This window comes from Gymnoscopelus microlampas, assembly GCF_963454915.1.
Source record: "Gymnoscopelus microlampas genome assembly, chromosome: 6".
Classification (NCBI taxonomy): domain Eukaryota; kingdom Metazoa; phylum Chordata; class Actinopteri; order Myctophiformes; family Myctophidae; genus Gymnoscopelus; species Gymnoscopelus microlampas.
In genome coordinates, this window is record NC_139943.1 from 27,292,426 (window position 1) to 27,314,358 (window position 21,933).

The 21,933-nt window shown below is 40.5% G+C and overlaps 1 protein-coding gene across 1 annotated transcript; it reads right to left on the reverse strand.

Moving 5' to 3' along the window:
• Positions 1-448: 448 nt before the first annotated feature.
• tat (tyrosine aminotransferase) lies at positions 449-8,465 on the reverse strand. The gene is made up of 11 exons (XM_084059258.1): positions 8,159-8,465; positions 7,806-7,910; positions 6,534-6,601; positions 6,264-6,422; positions 5,352-5,490; positions 5,167-5,219; positions 2,937-3,089; positions 2,239-2,367; positions 2,071-2,154; positions 1,771-1,869; positions 449-1,563 (listed from the first exon to the last, which is right to left on the reverse strand). The coding sequence occupies exons 1-11, from the start codon at positions 8,451-8,453 to the stop codon at positions 1,423-1,425; spliced, it is 1,425 nt and encodes a 474-aa protein (XP_083915384.1). The 5' UTR covers positions 8,454-8,465; the 3' UTR covers positions 449-1,422.
• Positions 8,466-21,933: the final 13,468 nt, after the last annotated feature.

The window sequence follows — 21,933 nt, forward strand, 5'->3', positions numbered from 1 at the left end:
CTCTTGTCCCATAACTGACAGGATCTCATTTGGAAAGAAACATTTCAACTCTATGACTTGAAGCATGGTTTGATTTTCTCAACATTATGGTAAGTTACTTAAAATGTCAAGGTTAGAAATATCTATTTCATAAAATTTGCTGATCATTATTTGTCAAAGTCCACACACATGAACAGTGTCATCTGGACCGTTTCGACATGCAGCCCCCTCTAAAACACAGTTACATAAGTTTATGGTGGGACCCCCAAGGTCTTGAAGGGTCACATGCAAGGAGCTGAGGAAAGTGCAGTTTACATTTTACAAAACACTTTTAAATGTATGCATACAAAATTGACAATTAAACTCATTGGGTTAATTTCATGATAATGATGATGATGATGATGATGATAATAATAATAATAATAATAAATGACAGATTCTCAGGTGTTTATACATTGTACATTTATTTTCTTACACAAATTCAGAGCAATAGCTCATGACTATACACTTTGATTGGCTTAAATAGCTTTTTACATGAATGTTAAAATAAAAATAAGACATGTTCAACATGACAAGATATCATCATTAATGCATTGAAATGTGTTCTAACAAAGTGTATTACATTGTTTCCTATAAGAAAGAGTCTGTTTGTAAAGTGTACGTAAAGATGGCAACAGACCATGCAAACCTGATAACTCCAAGTAAACTAATACAATTCTTTTTCACTCATTTCAATTTCCCTATAATATATGTTTTATAGAAAAATATTTCATTGAGCAGATGTAAAGTTACATTATGCATTATAGAATGTATTCATTCATTGTCTGGAATACCAAAAATCAACAAAAAATAGCTTGTTATTGCATGCATGGTCTATGATAGTTCTGTTATCATTTGGACTGATATAAACTGTCACACATCCACAAACAAAAAAATAACAATTAAAACAAAGGTTAACATAAGTTGCCCGTACAAAATATAAATATAAGCATTGTTAATAACATGGGATTCCCACCAAAATTTACATGGGATACGGATGGACCACCATATACAGGTACATCATGGTATGCCTTGTTTGTACAGTGTTCAACACATTGGCATATTTTTTCTCTTCCTTTACAACCCCTCACTTATCCGTCAACTCAAGACAAGAGAGGGGTGGCACCAGGCACGATAGGCACTGATCTGAATCATCTAAAATGTTCCCTAATTCTATCCTAAAGCTTGTTTTTTTTATTTAGAACTGATTCCAAATCAATGTCAATATGAGGACCTCTGCCTTCTTTCTTAATCTGCTCCCTACTCTCTCTCTCTCTCTCTCTCTCTCTCTCTCTCTCTCTCTCTCTCTCTCTCTCTCTCTCTCTCTCTCTCCCCCTCTCTGTCCTAAGTACATCTATAGGTCTTCTTCCTTTGGTCCAGCTCTATCATCCTCCCCACCAGCTATCATTGGTCTAGCTCATTGCTGTCTGCACTGCAGGGTCGGTAGTGATGCTGGCAGAACTCTCGGATCCGTACACATGCCTCAACCATCATCTCCTCTGGCACCGTTACTACAATGCGGAAGTAGTTTGGATATTCAAACGCCTGGCAAAGAGAAAAGGATTGTTAGTAATGATACTAGGACACTTAATGCATAGACATTCAGAAAGAGAAATACAGTAGATGGATGGATGGATGGATGGATGGATGGATGGATGGATGGATGGATGGATGGATGGATGGATGGATGGATGGATGGATGGATGGATGAATGGGTGGATAGGTGGTTGGATGGATGTGTTGGCATCCTACCGAAGCAGGCAGACAAAAGACAGACTGCTCCGTCACCAGGCGCTCGGTGAACTCCACATCATTTTTAAATTCTGGAAAGTGACTCATATCAATCCCAACCTGGAAGTGAACACACACACACACACACACACACACACACACACACACACACACACACACACACACACACACACACACACACACACACACACACACACACACACACACACACAATAAGTTATGTGCTGTGTGAAGCAATTTGGAAACTTTTTCTTTTTTTTTAAGTACCAATAAGTGAGCATGTTTCTTTGATGTACTCACCATGAGGTACATAGCTCCAGAAGGCATGACTGGAGTAAGGCCGGGTATAGTGGACAGTTCATTGAAACAGATCTCTGAGTTGGACTGAGGAAGAAGATAATAAAAATGAATGAAGCTTTGTTAAAGATTCTGTACACAGACTTACTTGCCTTTACTTGTCATACTGACCTTGAGAAAGCTGATGGTCTTATTGTAGAAGCTGCTGGGTGTGTTGTTTAAGATGCCCTCTATCGCCCCTTGGACAATGGTGCAGGCTCCTAGAATTCGCTGACTCAGTTTCACTAGACCTTGTCGGATCTGGAAAGGAGAGACAGCGATATAAAAACCAGATTACAAGAGATTGTTGTTTGGGTGGCAGTGTTTCAGGAGGCAGGGAGGTCTCCTGGGCATTTTAAGGTTCCTGGTTTAATCCTGGCTCCTGCTGGCATCGTATCCTTGAACAAGACACTTAACCCCTAATTGTCCACTACTCAGTTAGGATGGGTTTAATGTATGTGGAAATATACTTCGCCAATCAAACTTTCCCTTCCCCCTTGTGGGTGAAAATATGTAATGAATTGTGTATGTATGTATTATTTATGTATTTTCAGATTATTTTAATACAATTGTCACGTTGTATTTAGAGATGGCAGTGAAGAGTGACGGGACGAGTGAACCTTTGGCAACTTGAGTCATGAATGAACAAGGAATGTTTCTGCATCTACGTGCGTGTTATGCATTTCTGTGTGTGTGTGCGTGTGTGCTTGCGTGTGCGTGTGTGCGTGTGTGTGCGTGCGTGTGCGTGTGCGTGTGTGTCGAAGTACAGGTGCAACTCAGGTCCGTTTCACTACGACTAGACTAGAGGTTAAAGGCCGAGAAGGACATACCTCAGAGCCAAACACTCCATTCCTGTCATGAATGAGAATCCATCCCATCCTCCAGCCTGGGACTAACCAGCGTTTAGCCAGTCCGCCACAGGAAAGGATGGGCACATCAGTGGTAAGTGATGCCATGGAATGAGAACTGCAGCCTGGGAAAACCTGTCGAGAAGGAGACAAGGAACAGGTACTCCTGTTAATTCAACAACCGAAGAACCAGAGGAAGCAAAGCACATAACAGAAGATAAACAAATAATGATTACAGTCCGGCACCTAAAGCATCTATGCACAGTTGTGGTGATCAGGCTACTCTTGTAGCATGAGGTGACCTAAAGCTGTGTCTAAACACTTTCATGTTGCTGTTATTTATTAAAAAAATTTACCTTTTACTTCCTTACTTTGTATACACTACTATTATTAATACAATGCAATGCAGCTGCATTTATTTATTTAACTCCACTCAAGGTTTCTTTATTTTATATTTTCACATACAGATCATAACAAAAAGCATACAAAAACAGTGTATGTTAACCCCCCCCCCCCCCCCCCCCCCCCCCCATTAACACCATTGTACCATTAACACAAAGGTCAATACAAACAAATAAGACACAATTGCTTATTATTTTAAAAAATATATGAAAATGTGCGATTCAATAGCAAAATCTATGACTTGGCTTGGTACAATACATCTATGAAAACAAAAGAAGAGAGCGGACAGTGGAAAAGTGGAGAGCTGCTGCTTTAACTATAGTAAGCTGGCTTCAATTAAGTCTGGAACCGCCCCACGTCCTATTGGCTGATCTGAATGACATTGCAAAAAAAAGAGAAAAGAAAAATCTCATCGACAAACAGAGCAATTTTTGCTTCTGGTGGTCAATGCTCACATGGCCTGATGTGATTTCCTCCCCTAAACCAGAGGACCTTCTAGGGGGGAAATCAATGGGGAATGCTAAAGTTTCTCTTTTCCCCTTTTTCTCTTGCTGTGTCTCAACTGGGTCTTGATGCAACCCAGAGCCATCCTGGCCCCTCAATCCCCCCGTACCCCGCCTCACCACACACGCCCCCCTTCCCGCCTCTCTGTACTGCGGCAGACGGTCACATCTGCGTTAATTGCAAACACATGCACCAAAAAAGTGCATAGTCATTCTGGTGTACTTGTGTGTTTTATGGGCAAAGATTGGGGGGGTGAGAAGAATGCAGACCAAACCCCTGTGCACTCACCAACCCCAAATCTGGACTTTTCCATTTACTCCCGCTCTCACAAATGAAAATAAATATAAAGTAAAACTATTAAACACTAATTTAATGGATTTTATTTCTGACATTCTTTATTATTCTTTCCTTTTGTTTTACCCGTTTACCTATTTTACCTACCTCTTACTACCTACCTTTACTTCAACCCTTAGAAAAAGCTGTAGCTGAAGTATAAAGTCTGTGCATGTGCATACACATCGTGTGTGTCTAGGTCTTTACACATAGCATTATTTGTTTGTATACAGTAACATAACAGTTGCATAACCTGTGCATAATGCACGAGCGCTTCGACTGCCTTCATCCTACCTTGCCCACTGCATGTCCTGGTTGACCTCCCACACAATAACAAAAGAATATAGCCACACACTCGTAGCTGCCGATGCAAATTTTTATTGTGGACAGAGACAGAAAAATGACTGTGTCCACAATCAAATTTGCATTGGCAGCTACGAGTGAGCGCCTACACTCTTTTATTATTTAGTGTTTAATCCGTTGGCTGGCACCTCACAAGGACGTGTGTGCTGTGCACCTTTATTTGATGACCTCCCACTCAGCCATACCATGCCCCCCAATCCTTTCCCATATCCCACTCTCACCCCACATTGCCCCTAATCCTCCCTGTGCTGATGTGAGGCTGTCCACCCTCCTCTCTGGGTCATATGCCCAAGCTGAGCCAGGGAAAACACCACCAAGCCAAGCCCAACCTCCCCTGCCAGTTTGGGAAAGAATGTGCCTCGCTGGTATTACAGGAGGTTCAGTTGTAGACAGCCAAGCCAACCTGCCAACCTGTAACATAATGTGATTCCCTCCAACCCCTTACCTCTCAGGGACTGTGAGGAAAGTGTGCAGCCTCCTCCACTGTACGATGCATTTAAAGGTGTGTGTGTGTGTGTGTGTGTGTGTGTGTGTGTGTGTGTGTGTGTGTGTGTGTGCGTGCGTGCGTGCGTGCGTGCGTGTGTGTGTGTGCATGTGTGCGTGTACTTACCATATCACCGTAGATCTCATCAGCCAGAATTGGAACGCAGTGTCGGGAGGCCACTGGGAAAAGCAAAAATCACAAAAACCACACAGTAAATAACTGTGAGTGTTGAAACTTTAACCGAGTGCAACATTTTTACTATAACTAAGGGTAAATCTTTCAGTATGAGATAACGCAGATTAAATACTGACCTCTGATTATGTTCTGCAGGTGTTCCTTGCTGAAGACAGACCCACAGGGATTGGAGGGGTTGGTGATGATCACACAGGATGTCCTCTCGTCAATCAAGCTCTCCATTTGCTGAAGGTCAACCTCCCAAGTCTTCTCTGGCTGCATAAAGAGGGAGTGTGTTAAGCCTTTATGATTCGAGAACAAAGTGTCACCCAACATGTTGGGAAGAAAATAACATATTTTCAACTGAATAAAGTGTTGTGCCACATGCTGACCCTTTATACACTATTTTTAGCTATTGCGTTTTGAGTACTTGCACTAGAAAAGCGCTATATAAATTCCAGATATTATTATCATTATCGTTATTTATTGAATTGAAAAGCACAAGTTCATTTGTGCTTAATTTAGTGGGGCGACAGTGTCATTTGTAGCATTTGTGGTGGTGGTGCCCTCTATGGGTGAAAGTTAAATAGCTTTTGGCTTTGCATTGTTTAGATGCCCCTCAATGTGATTAAAATTTGGGGTAGATCCATGGGTAGATCAGACGCTGACACTGTTTGCAAAATGGGCCCCCTTTGGAAGGCAATTATAGGCTATCGGAATGGAACATGAAAATGTTTTGAAGAAAACGCAAAATAGCGTTTTGCGTTCCTTACCTATAAGGGCAGTTGCGTCATGAGTTATGACGCAAGGCATCCATGGGAAAATTATTTTAATTGTGGGACATACAGTTCAAGAGTTATAGACCAAAATGTGAAGTGGCCTGTTATGGCACCACCATGAGGCCAATTTGAAAGATTTGGTAGGTGGAAGGTGGATTTCACAGACAGGCAAAAACAAAAACAAAAATCTCCTGTCTCCGGCCTTGCAGAGATAAATAGAATACAATGTTACCCTATACCCTAGGCTAGGGTACCCTAATAATAACTCACCAGCAGGTCATAGAGTTTGACCTTGATGCCCAGGGACACGGCTAGGGTCTTGTATAAGGAAAAGCCTGGGCAGGGAACCAGGATGTTGTCCCCAGGGTTACATAGGACACTGATGGCCAGATCAATGGCCTGACTGCAACCGCTGGTCAGAATCACATCCTAGACAGGGACAGTAGACAGAGAGAGAAGGGGTTAAGAGACAGTACTGTGATGAAGAGACTGAGACACACTTTAGGGGTGGGGGGACAGCAATACATCATGAAGGGGTACCTTTGCCTCTAGAGGGGCTTCAGGGCAACTGTAGAAGTTTGACACCGCCTCTCTGCTTTTCTGATAACCTGAAAAATGTGACATTATTCATTACAAAAGCTTGATAAATCTAACATGGTTATTTCTTACATTCATCTTTACAATTTATTTAGGCATGTAAAATGTGAATGTATCAGAGAAACTGAGAGGAAGAGGGGAAAAGAGGCAGGTGAGAGAGAGAGAGAGAGAGAGAGAGAGAGAGAGAGAGAGAGAGAGAGAGAGAGAGAGAGAGAGAGCAGTAAATAAGAGAGCAAGAGATACTTTTACATGGGTTATATAACACTTCAGACAGTGTCTAGACAATGTGTGCATTGTGCCTCTAAACAGCACCGACCAACACCAACCTCACACAATGCATCCACAATCTCTCTGATGTGTGTATCTTTAGTGCTAGAATCAAAGGTAAGCCTTTGTCAGTCCAGAGTTGTTGTAATATATTTGAGGTTAGACCTGCACCCCAGGATCTGTACAGAAATATACTGATTAATTCTCGTTGCTGCACAATGCCTGATTTACATTGTTGCGCACTGTATTGCAAACTAAAATTAGCAGATCTACAAGCTCACAATGCATCGCTTGTAGACCTGTTTTTTTGGTGTGTAACACCAGCACACAACTAAGCATTAATTACTCTTACACATGTAGATGCTTGTGATGCCATGTGTTACTTTATTGGTCAACTTATCCAAGTAGACTACAACTCATCTGACATTTCAGTAAAATTTTATTACACAAATAAATCAATGAGTTATCTATACTCACACATTATGGTGATTTAAAATCAGTACACATTGAACTGGGACAAAACCAGTACTATGTACAAAGATCAATAATAATAATAATAATAATAATAAACTTTATTTGTATAGCACCTTTCATGACATGAAATGCAGCGCAAAGTGCTTTACAGAGCAAGAATACAGTTACAGTTACAACCAATTTAACAATAAAGCAAACAAAAAATAAAATAAAATAAAAGCAAAAGCATAAAACATTAAAATAGGCAATACAGTGAGGACTTAAAAATCAACCAAAGAGTCAGCTAAAAGCAAGAGTGAAGAAATAGGTCTTGAGCTGTGCTTTAAAGCTATCGACAGAGGCTGCCTGTTTTAGGTGTAATGGGAGCAAGAAGATCTTCTATGCGTGTTTCTGTGTCTCTCTTTCTCTCTTTCACTCTCTCTGTGCGGATCAAACGTCCATCCAATATATTATAAAAACAGTTTTGCGACTCACCGACAGAAGGAGCATATCCATTGTATTTGTGGGAGTCAATGGCATCTTTCATGGCTTGGAGCACAGAGTCATCAGTGGGCAGGTTTCCAAACACAGTAGGGTCCCCTGAGGAGCAGATACAACAGTAGGCCAGGGTCAGTAATAATATATGAGTAAGATGTCAGCAGTGCAACAAGCGAAAAAAAACTAACTGAGATACCCTGCTATAAGATTTCTGTTGTACGAATTTGCCATTGAAGTATATTCATCTTCACAAACAATGACTTAGGAGGCCACAGAAGAGATTCTAAAAGGAGTGTTCTGTATAATATATATTATAAACAATAATACCTGTTATGCACAGATATTCTCACCTATGGAAAGTGCAATCATGGGTTTATCTGGGTTCGGGGTGAGCTTCATCCCATCAACAATTGCTCTGATGGGATTTAGAGTATTGTTAGCCATCTCTGAAGGTTTGATGTCCCATGTCTGCCTGCGGCTCTTGGCTTTGGCTGGGTACATGCCATTCACATGGACGTGGTGAATACCGTTCCCATTCACGCTTTTCCCATTGACTCCAGTCACATTCAGGCTTTTGGTGTTGACTGCATTATTTCCATGGACTCCATTACCCTTTATCTGAACCAGGTAAGGCTTGCTGTCCATCTTGGAACTGATACTGCTGGTGGGGGAAAACCATGTGTTAATACAATGATACACTATTTGGCAGGATGCCTAAGGACTTAACATGTGGTTTTTTTTCTGATTACACTGATAAGCTTTGACCATAATTTCTCCCCAAAATTATAATTATTACATACTCAAGCTTGCAGCTGTTCTAACTCAGGAGGCATTGTGGCATTGTGGAATTTCCTTAGGGGTCAATAAAGCATCCAGACTAATATAACTAATGTCCTTTGTTGATCATCAATTAATTATTTAAAATAATACATAAACTCAGCATAGGCTATACAACATAACATAACACCCTGCATTATTAAGATATGGCCACATTGTTAAACCCACAGGACCACCTGTGATTAAACATCTCACACAAACTATCAGAGATTCACGTGTCCCGCAAAACCGAAGCACTGACCAATAAAAGATCGAATTTCTCAAAACGATTTCTAAAACACAAGCTACAGAAAAACAAATTAAAGCACAATTAATCAAAGAACAGCAGACTCTCTCTATCACCGCAGGACAATACTGCAGAATGCAATAAAATAATGTCTAAAATTATATCTGCAACCCTGTCGGCACAGTCATGCAAATTCTACACACCCTTCTCATAATGTCATCTAACATTCTTTCAAATTTTGTTTTAATTGTGCTAAAGTAGCAGTAGCAATATAGAAGTAGGCTACTGCAACAACATTCTGTATGAAAAAAAGAATATTGTAAATACCTTTTTTTTTAATCCAAAATGTTTACAAATAGATAGTTAGCAGATGTTCAGGTAAAACACGATACTGGATAGTAAATGAATAGGAATGACTTAATGAGCGGGATTTATAGCAAGCTCCCCAAAAATGGGTGTTGAACCAGGCCTATATTTCCATTGGTGGAGATTGAGGGCTGTGCCATAACACCCCCGTTACATCACTCCCAAAAACCTATAAGCATGGCTTTGGTTTGGCATCCCTTAACTCTTTCAACCCGACACAATGTTCAACCAGTTAATGTAAATAAACAGTATCCCTCGGGAACTTTGGGATCCCCGGTGTCTTCGTGCGTAATGCGCCAAAATGAAGGACGCACGTTGCGCATCCTTCCTAAAAAGTTACTTATTCATAACTGCTGTGACGTACACAGTACTTCACATGTGAAAACATATTATTCTCCTATTGTCAGTGTCCTAGGCTGCTATGGTCATCGTGTGTCAAATCAAAATATATTTTAAATGCTTGGCAAATAAACACGCATGAGGGTTACAGCATCTATTTGCTGATCTTCAAGAGGACCATCTCACGTGTTCAAAAAAAAATCTAAACGTCATCTCCACACATTGAATACAGAGATTCTTGTTTTCTCGCCAATGCTTGCAGACCCATGGCTGCGCATCTTCATGGACACGTTAGCTACATAGAAAACAGCCTGGGGTTGTTTGTAGCCATAATAGGTCATTTGCATGATGCCGAATTTCACTAGGCTACTTCTTGCTTATATTTAGAATGATGTAATCTAGGTGTTTGTGGGTTATTTGTTCACATGGTGCTAAGTATATTCATTATTAGACATAGGTTCATGATGTATGTATACCTGTCTCCCTTTGTGTATGCATTTCTCATTGCAGTGCAATGGTTAGGCCTGATCTGCAGGAGTTATTTTTCATTGATCCCAACATGAATTTCGTTTGGAAAATTGCTGATCCCTCAAATTTGACCTTTGCATACAGTAAAGCCTACTCATCCTATCAGCATTGAAGTAAAAAACTAAACAAAAAAATGATTGTAGCCTAGTTGAATACATTTGCAGGCATCATTGGCTATATAATAATTCATTTTACTCAGAATGGGTTAATAATTTGTTTCCACTACTGCTTCATATAATTAAAACAAAAGACATGTATCATGTTTAAGCTGACAGCAGTGGGTTAAGAAACTACACATTTACCTCAGAACAAGGCCAGCAGCTATTTATGTATAAAACAATGACAGATATGGGACTTGAGCAGCTCAGTGAAATGACATTATGATAAATGTTATAATTGACTACAGTGTGTTGACTCCCACCATACATTTCCATAAATGTGTCTATGAATATGAATAATAAATGTAAAGAACAAGGGAACAGGTTGTGTTGCTTGAAATAATTAACTTGCTGCCCTTGGAGCACAATGAACCTTATGTACTGAATCTACCAAACAGTTTGCCAGTGCCAGTCATCCTCTAAATAAACATAAATCTTAATAAAAACAACATGTTTTGCAATGATCCAGTACACACACTCACACTGGCCACCCATGGAACTTTGTACCAACTATCAAACCAGGACTTTAACATGGGCCTTTGCCATTTTTGGCAATACTGTGTGTTAGGCATGCCATAATAGATTATTAGTATCTGAAGAATAAATGCTTGAAATGAGATGCTTTGCCAGTTCTGTGAAGGGACATGGAGTTGTAAGGGTATCAGGATACTATACTGTATGTAAATGCTTTGATACTTAATGGATGCATGTATATGGCGCCTTCATCGAAAGCACTTTACAATGTATTTCACATTCACCCAGTCACAGGAAGAAACCATGCAAGGCCCTACACTGCTCATTAGGAGTAGTTAGGGGTTAGTGTCTTGCTCAAGGACATTTCTACACGCAATCTTCGATTCTAGGTTTGCTGCTCTACCTCCTAAGCCACTGCCTCCCCTGAGAGTTCATGTGAATGTTTTTGTTCATGTTTACCATAGATAAGATATAACCTTTATTGATCCCCATGGGGAAATTCAGGTGTCGTAGCAGAAACAGCAGTACGCGTGAAATACAGGATAGGAATTAGTACATAAAGTAAAAATAAAATAAAAAGATTAGAGTCTGACACTTGATACTGCACTGGGTGTGACTGAGGTAACATATTATATTCTGTCAATAAATATATGTAAAAATGTACAATATATCACTAGTGAATATGTGCAATATTATTTGGGGACCTAAGCAATTTTGTAACCTATCCAAACTTTTGATAAATTACAAAAGTGCTGCTACACAAACTATATAAATTATTTATATTGCTGAAATAAAACATATATTTTAATTATATTTGATTATTTAATTATATTTTAACAATACTTTTCAGGGGCTATATTTGTCCATTGGTCTTTACACCACAGAGCCTACTGAAGCTTACATGAATGTCCTCATTTTACCTTCAACGTGAAAAGGGGACTGACTCACTTTCCCATCCAAAAGTAGTGTGTAAACAGTTGTGTGTATACAGAGTACAGGGACAGTGCCACCGGTGACCTGAGTGATGATGACCTTTGGTGCATAGCCACTCAGTCTAGCATATACTGTACATAAGTAACTGACAATAGTGTAGGCAGATGGTGCAGCATCATGCCACATGACGTCCCATACATCTCTCGCTTATGTAATCTGTTAACTTTGGTCCTTCTCCTCTGTCACTGGCTGACTCAAGAGAGAGGTATGTGATTGGCTGGGGGAAACTGTCTGGATGCAAATACCAAATAGAGAGCAGGCCCATAGGCTCCCATACAGATGTGGTCTATGTAGAGGTCCCACCTTTTTACTGGACTTTACTTGGCACACTTGGACTGCATTGCCTTTCCCTCTGCAGTTCACTATTGTATAGTTAAGCCTCTGACCAGCTGCTATGTCACAATCTTGAGTAGCAGTGACTCAGGAGGTACAGCTATCTTGGAACCGGGAGGAGAAGAAAGACATTTTGAAAAAGAAAAAAAAAAGAAAAGAATCATCTTGCTTGTATCAGGGCAAAACTTAAAACTTCGGCCAAAAAATAAAATCAAAGGTCAGATATGTCATGTTCTACCACACTGGAAGGCAACCTGAAGTCGAACATTTGATGGAATGCATTGAGCCAGATGGACAAACGTATGATACTATGATTAAACACAATTTTTAATTGTCAAATAATCGGTTCAGGAAAATAATGTTGTTTCCTGATCTCTTGTTTTTCTCTGTTTATTGAGGTCTCTAAAGAGCACAGAGTTGGTTGGTCTGTTTCTGACTGGGCAGAATGTGCTTTCAGCACAAGAAAAAAACTGTGTACACTGTACAGTATCAGCAGACATTGACTAATATTTAACAACAAAATAAGTAGCTTGCAAAGTATAATGTGACTGCATTACCACATGAAATTCACTGAAAAGGACTCACTAACCAGTAATTAGGGATTAACACTATTTTGACTCTAGCGCCACCTCTTGACAACAGTCATCTGTGCTCTTTAGATACCTAAGGAGCACTATCTTATTATCTTATTTTCCTGAACTGGTTATCTGACAGGTCATAACAGTTCAAGATAGTGTTTATTCATACGCTTGCCCTTTTTTGGAGCATTCAAAAAAATATATATATCAATGATCACCTAATTGACTTAAAACGATTATGATTTGAACTCAGTTCTTTACAACACAAAGAGCATAATGGTTAATGCACTGGTTGAGCTACCAGGCACCCCATGCAAATATTCAAATATTAAATGCATCTCTCTTTTGCAACAATGATAATAAACAAGTACAAACATATTTAAAAGTCAAAAGTTTCCAATAAAAGGTGTACAAACATGACTTTTATTGTTTAGTTTTACAGGACATTGCACAATTTTCAATTGCAGAGGAGTTAGTTTCCAGCTGATTTACCTTTGTAGTCTCTATGTAGGGGGAACACACAATGCAAAATACCCAGAATTAACAATCAACTAGAAAGGTGCTTTCAGTTGAATGCATATCTCTGCCAGGCCAGGTGGAACTCCATATTTCAATATAAATATATATAGAAGAAATAATTTGCTTTAATTGTCTCAAAAGGACCTGAATGAAGTAAAAGAAGATTTTTTGTTGTTGCTATTTTTGGTGTCTAGTAGGTTATAAAAATACTGTATTATGTTCAAGTATATGTGTTTTTGTCAATAAAAATATCAGTCAGTAAATGTATTCTTGTTCTTTCTCTTTGATTCAAGAATAACTATTCAGTGTAACTAATTCTCATATTCACAACTGCACTCTTTGTTTCTTTTCTTGTGGGATGTAGTCAGGGTCTGAGTCATGAGAGTCCTCATTGTCACGGTCAAAAGATTCATCACTGGAATACAGAGAATTTATATTAAAAGAAGTGTCGGTCAGATCCTGTTGTCCATCTCCCACCTCTAATTCCTCATTCTCATTGTTGCCGACCTCTTCCTGAGTCAGTGATCTCCCTTCTGTCACTCCAATGAGTTCCTGCTGGCTCAGTCTAGTGAGTGTCAGGAGTGGCTGTAGCAGCTTTGACTGCAGCAACATAGACTGGCACTGCGGTGACATCCGCACCTGGGTTCTGTCAGCCTGGCAATGAATTTGGGAGATACTCTGTGAGGTGGTAGAAGGGCAGGGTAGAGTCTGTGCTTGATGAGTGTTATGCCTGGTATTGAGGTCCCACTGCACACAGGGCGAGGGGAGGACATAATTAGAAGGTTGCGGAACAGCAACTGATTGCGAATGGATAGCTTGCTCAGATGAGGGCTTGGATGATAAAGGCACCTGATCAGAGAGAGTCCACGATTGAAGGTTGGGCGCAGAAGCCGTCATCTGTCTGTGTGTTCCAGACTGCTCAGGGATGTGGTTGAATGGGGTTGAACCCTGTGAGCGACAGACAACACTGCAATTTCGTTGGAACCTTCTTGAGAGCCTGGAGAGAGGTCGTTGCGGTGGTGACATGCAGCCAGTTGAGGTAGAAGCATTCTGAGACATGTTTGAATCTTTGTTGCTTAAGCTTAAGGTATAGCTGTATGGAAAAGCTACTAGTTCAGGGGGATATGAGAGAGCATGCTGTTGTCTGGATGTAGTGACATGATTTCGATGGAATCTTCTTGAAAGCCTGGAGAGAGGTCGTCGTGTTGGTGCCGGCCAGCCGGTAGAGGTAGAGGTAGAGGTAGAAAAAACATTCTGAGACATTATTCCATCCTTGTTGCTTAAGGTGTGGCTATATGGAGATACTACTGGCTCAGGGAGACATGGGAGTGCATGCTGTTGCCTGGACGTGGTGACATGAGGTGGGGATAGTTGAAGGTGGATTTGAGGTTGAAAGGCAGGGATGTCTATATTGCTGGCAGTGGAGTATTTCAGCGGATGCACTGGTGACAACAGAGTGACCACCTCACTGTCTCTGGAGGAGAGCTGGAGTGCAGGTTCTGTCTGTAGGACTGTGGGTACCAGTCCCACTAACCCTTTAACTAACCCTTTGTCTGTGGGGGCCGTTTTTTGGGAATCCTGGGTTGTCTCGAGAGGGGTGGAAGTCTGGGAAGCTGAATGACTGTGAACAAGAGGGCAGGAGAAGAGGAGAGAGGGTGTGACGTCCTGTGATGAGGAGGTGGAAGAATCTGGATGACTCTGGATGAGAGGGCAGGAGAAGAGGGGAGAGGGTGTGAAGTCCTGTGACGAGGAGGTGGAAGAGGACAACTTGAAGAGTGTAGTAGGAGATGTAGTGACATCATGCTGAACCTGTAGCTGTTCCGGCTGCACATCAGAGCACTCATGTAGAATGCTTTTCACCCACTGATGGTGTTTACACCAGAAGCGAGGGAAGGGGACATTCTCCAGTGCAGAATCATCACTTCTCTCGCTATTGTCATTTTCTTTATCATCATCCCCCTCCACCTGCATCTCCCTCTCTCCGTCCTCCTCCTCTCGTGTCCCAGCTCTCTCATCCACGTCCGAAGCACCAGAAGATTTACTCTTGGCCATCTCCATTGCCTGTCCTTCAACCACATTCTCCCCCTCCTTGTCTGTCGTCCTTTGTTGACTCCTACCCTCCTCAACAGAATCTTCATCTTCCTCATCCTCCAACAGAAGCGGGCTGTCTTCTGACAAATGCTGAGCAACATTCTCCATTGTCCTCAACTCCTGTGGCTTAACCTCTACGAGAGCTCTCCTTTCTACGGGCACCAATATCACCTCAGAGGGCCTGGCACGTTGTGCATCTTTTGAAGAGGAAACACACTTAACTGTGACGGTGAAGTCCTGTGACGAGGAGGTGGAAGAAGAGGACAACTTGAAGAGTGTAGTAGGAGATGTAGTGACATCATGCTGAACCTGTAGCTGTTCCGGCTGCACATCAGAGCACTCATGTAGAATGCTTTTCACCCACTGATGGTGTTTACACCAGAAGCGAGGGAAGGGGACATTCTCCAGTGCAGAATCATCACTTCTCTCGCTATTGTCATTTTCTTTATCATCATCCCCCTCCACCTGCATCTCCCTCTCTCCGTCCTCCTCCTCTCGTGTCCCAGCTCTCTCATCCACGTCCGAAGCACCAGAAGATTTACTCTTGGCCATCTCCATTGCCTGTCCTTCAACCACATTCTCCCCCTCCTTGTCTGTCGTCCTTTGTTGACTCCTACCCTCCTCAACAGAATCTTCATCTTCCTCATCCTCCAACAGAAGCGGGCTGTCTTCTGACAAATGCTGAGCAACATTCTCCATTGTCCTCAACTCCTGTGGCTTAACCTCTACGAGAGCTCTCCTTTCTACGGGCACCAATATCACCTCAGAGGGCCTGGCACGTTGTGCATCTTTTGAAGAGGAAACACACTTAACTGCTACCTGATCTGCTTTCTGAGACACCCTTCCTGGAGAGCTGGATGCAAGAACTGAAAGAATAGAGACGTAGTGTAGACTTTAAAGTCATCAGACTAAAAACACATCATTCATTGAGAACAATACACAGATAAGTGCTTGATTTGCAAATGTACAAATATTAGACCATGACATCACAATAGCCTAAACCAGAATCAAAGGTAGATTCTCAGCAGCCAAGCTTTTAACCAGAACTGAGAGACAGGATCACACACTGCTCCTAGCTACATTATAGAGCTTATAAAACCACATGAGACTTCAAATAGCCTGAAATCCTCAGGCAGGATCATCTTGGCTGTCCCGGAATCCAGGCAAAGGCCACGCCTTTGCTGTCAGTGCCTAGAGGCTCTGGACTGTCCAGCCTAGTAAAGTCAGTGTGTCATCTTTTAAAACATGTTTTTATTGTAAAGCTTACCCTGACTTAAGTTAGGTTTGCCGACTTATTTTGTTGTATTGTTTCACCTGTTCTTATACTTTGTTCTGCTTCTTTCTTTTATCTCCTTGTCATGTCTTTTCCCTTTTTCTTTACTCTTTCATTGTTTTCTGTATATTGTAGCTTTTATGCAATGAAGCACTTTTCAACTTTGTTTGGAAAAGTTTTAGCTAGCTAGCAAAATAAACACATAAATATTGACTGACTCTTACCACAGTGCAACAGCCTCTTTAATGACGTTGATAAGGAGGTATCATCAAAGGTGATCATCTCCAACAACAGACGCTCCTCTTCTGTCCTGGGACGCTCTTCCTTCAACAGCTACAGTAGAACACATTATGTATTTTACCTACTTGTGTTGTTTTTAAACATACTCAGTTAAGGCTGCAACATACTTCTTGCCATAATGAAGTTTGGCAAGGTCACAAATGAACAATGTCATTCCCTGGCTGAAGTTCTTTTTGGCACCTCCAAGATTTTCTAACTAGTGTGATTGGTAAGAACTTGGTAAGAAATTCAAGGTGCTTGTGATTTAAATCTGCAATCTATAATCCCTTCTCTGAGGGCCTACAAACACAACCAGATTGCAATTCATTCATCAAGAGAGATAGCAAGTAAGAGTGGCGATCCAGGTAGCAAAATCCCAGCAATCCCAGCATTGCAGCAGCACTGTATACAGTGGTCTAATGTTCATGGAGTATAAAACAATGTTGGACTAGTCAGGTCTCGCATGGAGGTGCTCACTGTTCAAACAAAACCATACATGCACAATTGCACCTATTAATATAATTAATAATTGTTTTAATACACATAATTGTTTTACCTCCCTTCCTCAATCTCTCATATAAGGATAGGTCGATATGAACATTTTATGTCACGATCATTACGGTCAAAATCATTGTAATTAACGATATTATTGCGATAATCAAAATATGCTTAAAACTTTTGAAATACCACTTTTGTTAACCATTTGCACCCGGCATCCATATTCTGGGGGGGAGCATTAGCCAAAAATAGCAGATCTACAAGCTCACAACGCATCGCAACAAAACACATTTTGAACTTGTAGATCTGCTGTTTTTGGTGAAGAGATTTGGTGTAGGCGCCTATAGGTGGACAAATCCAAGTACAGAGTCAACTCAGGTCCAGTGTATGACGAAGGACAATTTTACAACAAATTAAAATCTCTGCGTTATGATCATCGTGAGCGTTTTTAAACAGTCATTATTCCCCATTCCTACTCACACTCACACAGCCGCGCACGCACACACACACACACACACACACACACACACACACACACACACACACACACATACACACACACACACCTCATCGATGTAGGTCTGCCTTGGTAGTACAGCTTCCAGTTCCTGAAGATAGCATAGCAGCCGCTCCTCCAGTTTGTGTGCATAACATTCACCATACTGCTCGTCCATCTGCTCCTGAGTACAGAATGGGCATTTATCATGTTATTTTCTTGTGTGTTCTTTAATCATAAAATCAAATGAGACAATGTATAGTAAAACATCTGTACATCCATATTTATGTATAATCAACCCTGTATTTAATATCCTATGTAATGTTGTAATGTGTTTCGAAAGAATCTTTCAAAAATGTTTTTCTTTTTTAAGAACATGCTAACATGGCTATGTGTAATGGTCTGTACAATGAACTTCATGATTTCAAATGTAACACTGTGTAACCCTAGGTTTTTGTCTGTAATGATATGTCCACGCCCCACCATTGCCATGGTGATGACCTTGAGTAGTGATCCTCAGCACCTGAGCTGATCTAGAGCCCTATAAAAGCAAATTGTTTGTCTGTGATCCACTCATAAAGCACTGACGAAGGTCCCAGAACTGAAACATTTGCTTTTTTTTAAATTCACTCCTCACTATGAGCACAGAACACTTTATGAGTAATTAAAAATAAAGAAATTCTATTTTCTTAAATAATGCCTAAGGAGTTTTCCTTAATATTTATGCAGTGAGCGAGTCTTTTTCTGCCAGTGCTCTGCCTTGCAGTATCAGTGGAGCAAATAGAGAGAATAGTTGATGTCCACAGTAGAACCATCATCAAATAGTTCACCATGTAACCACAAATGCGACACTAACAATACCAGGGTTATTTACTTACTTACTGGTAAATATCATATGCCATGAGTTGTATATGGTGTAATTTCCATTTAATAGCAACCATATCCTTCCAACAGTACATTTTTATTAAGTGTAAACTGTTACTAATAACAAATTGTCTGGTTGAAACGGCCCACCGCTAAGAGCCCAATTCTACTTTAAAGTTGATTTGCCTTATTGACTAGAGTTCAATAAACACTTGTAAATTGCCTAAATTGTGATTGATCAAGGAAAAGACCTTCAACCAAATCGCAGCTCAATTAAACGTCTACAGCAGATGTAATAGTATACTATATGCCCCATGAGGTTTATTAGAGTAAAGACAACAACACATAGCAAGTATTACTCTTCATTACATCACCTCTTTGGAGGCAAAGACTGTTTTCATTAACAGAGCTTTAGTTACTGTAGAATAGGGAGGTTTCCTGTTAGTAAACATGAGAGGAATATGACCGCGCAGCTGCGGGGGGAAGCCTATGGGTGCGTTTGGAAATTACGCACCGGAGCACACTCGCCTATTAGTTTGTATTGGCCAGTGCGCTCACTGCCGCTCAGGGTTGTATTTTCGAACGCGCCTGCCCTTACCTTACCCCCAGGCATGCGCAGATTGCGCATTCTGCTCTGTGATGACGTCGCTCGGAAACCCGTCTATACAATGACGTTCAGGTTAAAGTCTTGGTCTACAGTGCACTCTGCTGGACAGAAAAGCAGCTGCTGCTGCCTAACCTTGAAAGAAAGCCTCCTTGGCACTCACTAGACTCACTCTGAGAAACTAAAACTAAACAGAGTACACGGCACGCTCCATAATAAAGCATAAATAAACATGTCTGAGAATTAAAGGGGGTGTAAGTGATTTTTTTTGGTAAACAGTCAAAGCTCTATTATACAGTACATTCTGATAGTAATCATTGCTATAGACGTGTTTGTTCAGTAACAGGGATCTCTCCAGCTCTTTAGTAAACAGAAAATACATCTTCAGGTTGGGATACCAGTTTTAGCCACTCAGGAAAGAGAACCCCATGAAATTCCTTTTATCAGCTTCAATTTTATAGTGTTCCAGTTATCCTGTATGAGCTCTCTCTACTCATTGAATTGGTATCCCTAATTAAAAATGTATTTTCTGTTTACTAAAGAGCTGGAGATGGGGAGGGGGAGACCCCTCTTACAGAACAAACACTCTATACAGCAATGATTGCTATTGGAATATGGAGCTAATAACACTGATTTTAAGAAAATATGTCACCTGAATCTCTCAACCAGAGCTCCAGGCTCTTGTAGTAGAGGCCAACAAAATAATGTTACTAGTATCTCCAGTATTTCTATTTTCAACTGAATAAGTGAGTACAAAGGACAAACTAACCGTGATATAATTTTGCAGCTTGTTCTTGTCCATTGCGAGGGTTTGGGCCAAAGTCTTGAAGTCCTGATGGTTCTTTCTCATTAAGTACATGTCATGGTAGCTCTGAAAAATAAATAAATGAGGAAAAACAAAGGGTCTATAAATAAAAATAACAATTATAAGATATATTAATAATAATGTTTTTTAATCAATTTACAAAACTACAGTTGAGTTAAACCATATTAATGTGCATAATAAATTGATTGAGATCGTTTAGATTACTCACACACTGATCGTGGTATTGAGGCAGCTTACTGGGAAAGTACTGGATGATTTTAATCACAGTATCAACAATGCCTTTGTTGTTCTTGAGCATCCACATAACTATCTGAAGTGAGTGTAAGAGTGAGAGAGGGGGGGGGGGTCAAAGAATTAAAGAAATGCAGATGTAATGTCATGTAAAAATGAAAAAGTAAATGCACACCAGATCTAATGGTGAGGTGCTGATATGATGAGTACAAGTATAGAGGTTCAAGGTGTCATACATTCCAGCTCCATATACAGTATTTTTCTTCATTTAATAACATTTCAGCCATCCAGCCTTCTTCATGGTCAGAAGTAGAACACTTTCCTTACCATGGTCTTAAGGCCAAACAGGATCTTCATGTGTTTGATGGGGGACACTAGTCTGGGCACAAGTCTGTGTGTGGCCTCCAGAAGTGCCACCACCTTCTCAAATTGGCAAATGTCCCTTCTCCTCATGATGGAATAGGCCTGAGCAGATGCTACACGTAGTCTCCATGGCTCTTCAAGTGTCATGAACTCTAGGTCCACCTCTGGCCAAAGGGAAAGTTCCTTATCTGAAGAGATACAGTAGGTGAATTGACAAAACATGAATGCATGAATGAATGGTTTTATTTCTGTCTTAAGCCATGTACAGAGTTAGTCACAACAAACAGCACAAAAACAGTACTTGGACTGCAAAGGTGTAGGCTGAAGCCTAGCTTATAATGCCTAGTTGCCTACCCTTTTTACCATCATTCACTCACATCTATTTTTAATCATATTCAAAAAGTGTGATCTATCTATTTTACTATACCACTATAGTCAATAGCTTAAAGGTTGCTTTTGCATACCATAATTATGTTAAAGTGTAAATAAATGTGACAATATTTTGATAATATGTAAATATAAAAGCACACCCTCCAGATCGGAATAGCCTCCATATATCTTAATTATTTGACTGGAGCCTCCAGTATTATGGATCCATTTTAACTAGAGCCTCCATAATTATTTAACTACTAGAGCCTCCATATCTGTATTATTTAATTGGAGGGAGCCTCCATATATCAATATTATTATAGCCTTCTTTGATAGGAAGTTTGCCTTCAAGAAACTGTATACAATCTTTGATTAATTACTTTCTAATCATGTGCATGCCTTTATATTTTAATGACCTGTGTCTAACACAGTCAGAAGCCCTTTAGAAAAAACAGAAACCTGCAAACTGTTTGTCAGTCAGTTAGGTGACAACTGGATTTCTAAAACAAAATGTATTTTAACATGAATATGGTGAATACATTAATACATTAAATTAACTATTTCCCATCCTCCCCAAGTTTTGAACTCACCAGCTGCAACTGCTTCCAGTATATCTATCATCTTGTGAGTCCATGCATATTCTACTATAATCCATAAGGGTATCTTCTGGATGCAATGCAACAGCTTGAAGTGTTCAAGGCTACAGTCCATCTGTAAGATACAGCCAGCTCTGGGTTCAGTGTTGCTATGGTGCCCAGAGCGTCTGCCTTATACCTGGTGTGGGAGGGAAGCCCCAGATCGACGGCATGTCCAGACAAGTTCAGTTGTGATATTGAACATGTTGAAAACGTTGCAAATTACTTTCGGGTCAGACTCGCTT

What these genes read in the sequence shown, in the direction of transcription:
- tat (XM_084059258.1), bottom strand. Translation starts at nt 8,453, where the DNA reads ATGGACAGCAAGCCTTACCTGGTTCAGATAAAGGGTAATGGAGTCCAT. An exon ending in TCAAACTCTATGACCTGCTG is followed by an intron (nt 5,491 to 6,263) that starts GTGAGTTATTAT and finishes CTCTTTATGCAG; the next exon opens with CCAGAGAAGACTTGGGAGGT. An exon ending in CCTGCAGAACATAATCAGAG is followed by an intron (nt 5,220 to 5,351) that starts GTCAGTATTTAA and finishes TGCTTTTCCCAG; the next exon opens with TGGCCTCCCGACACTGCGTT.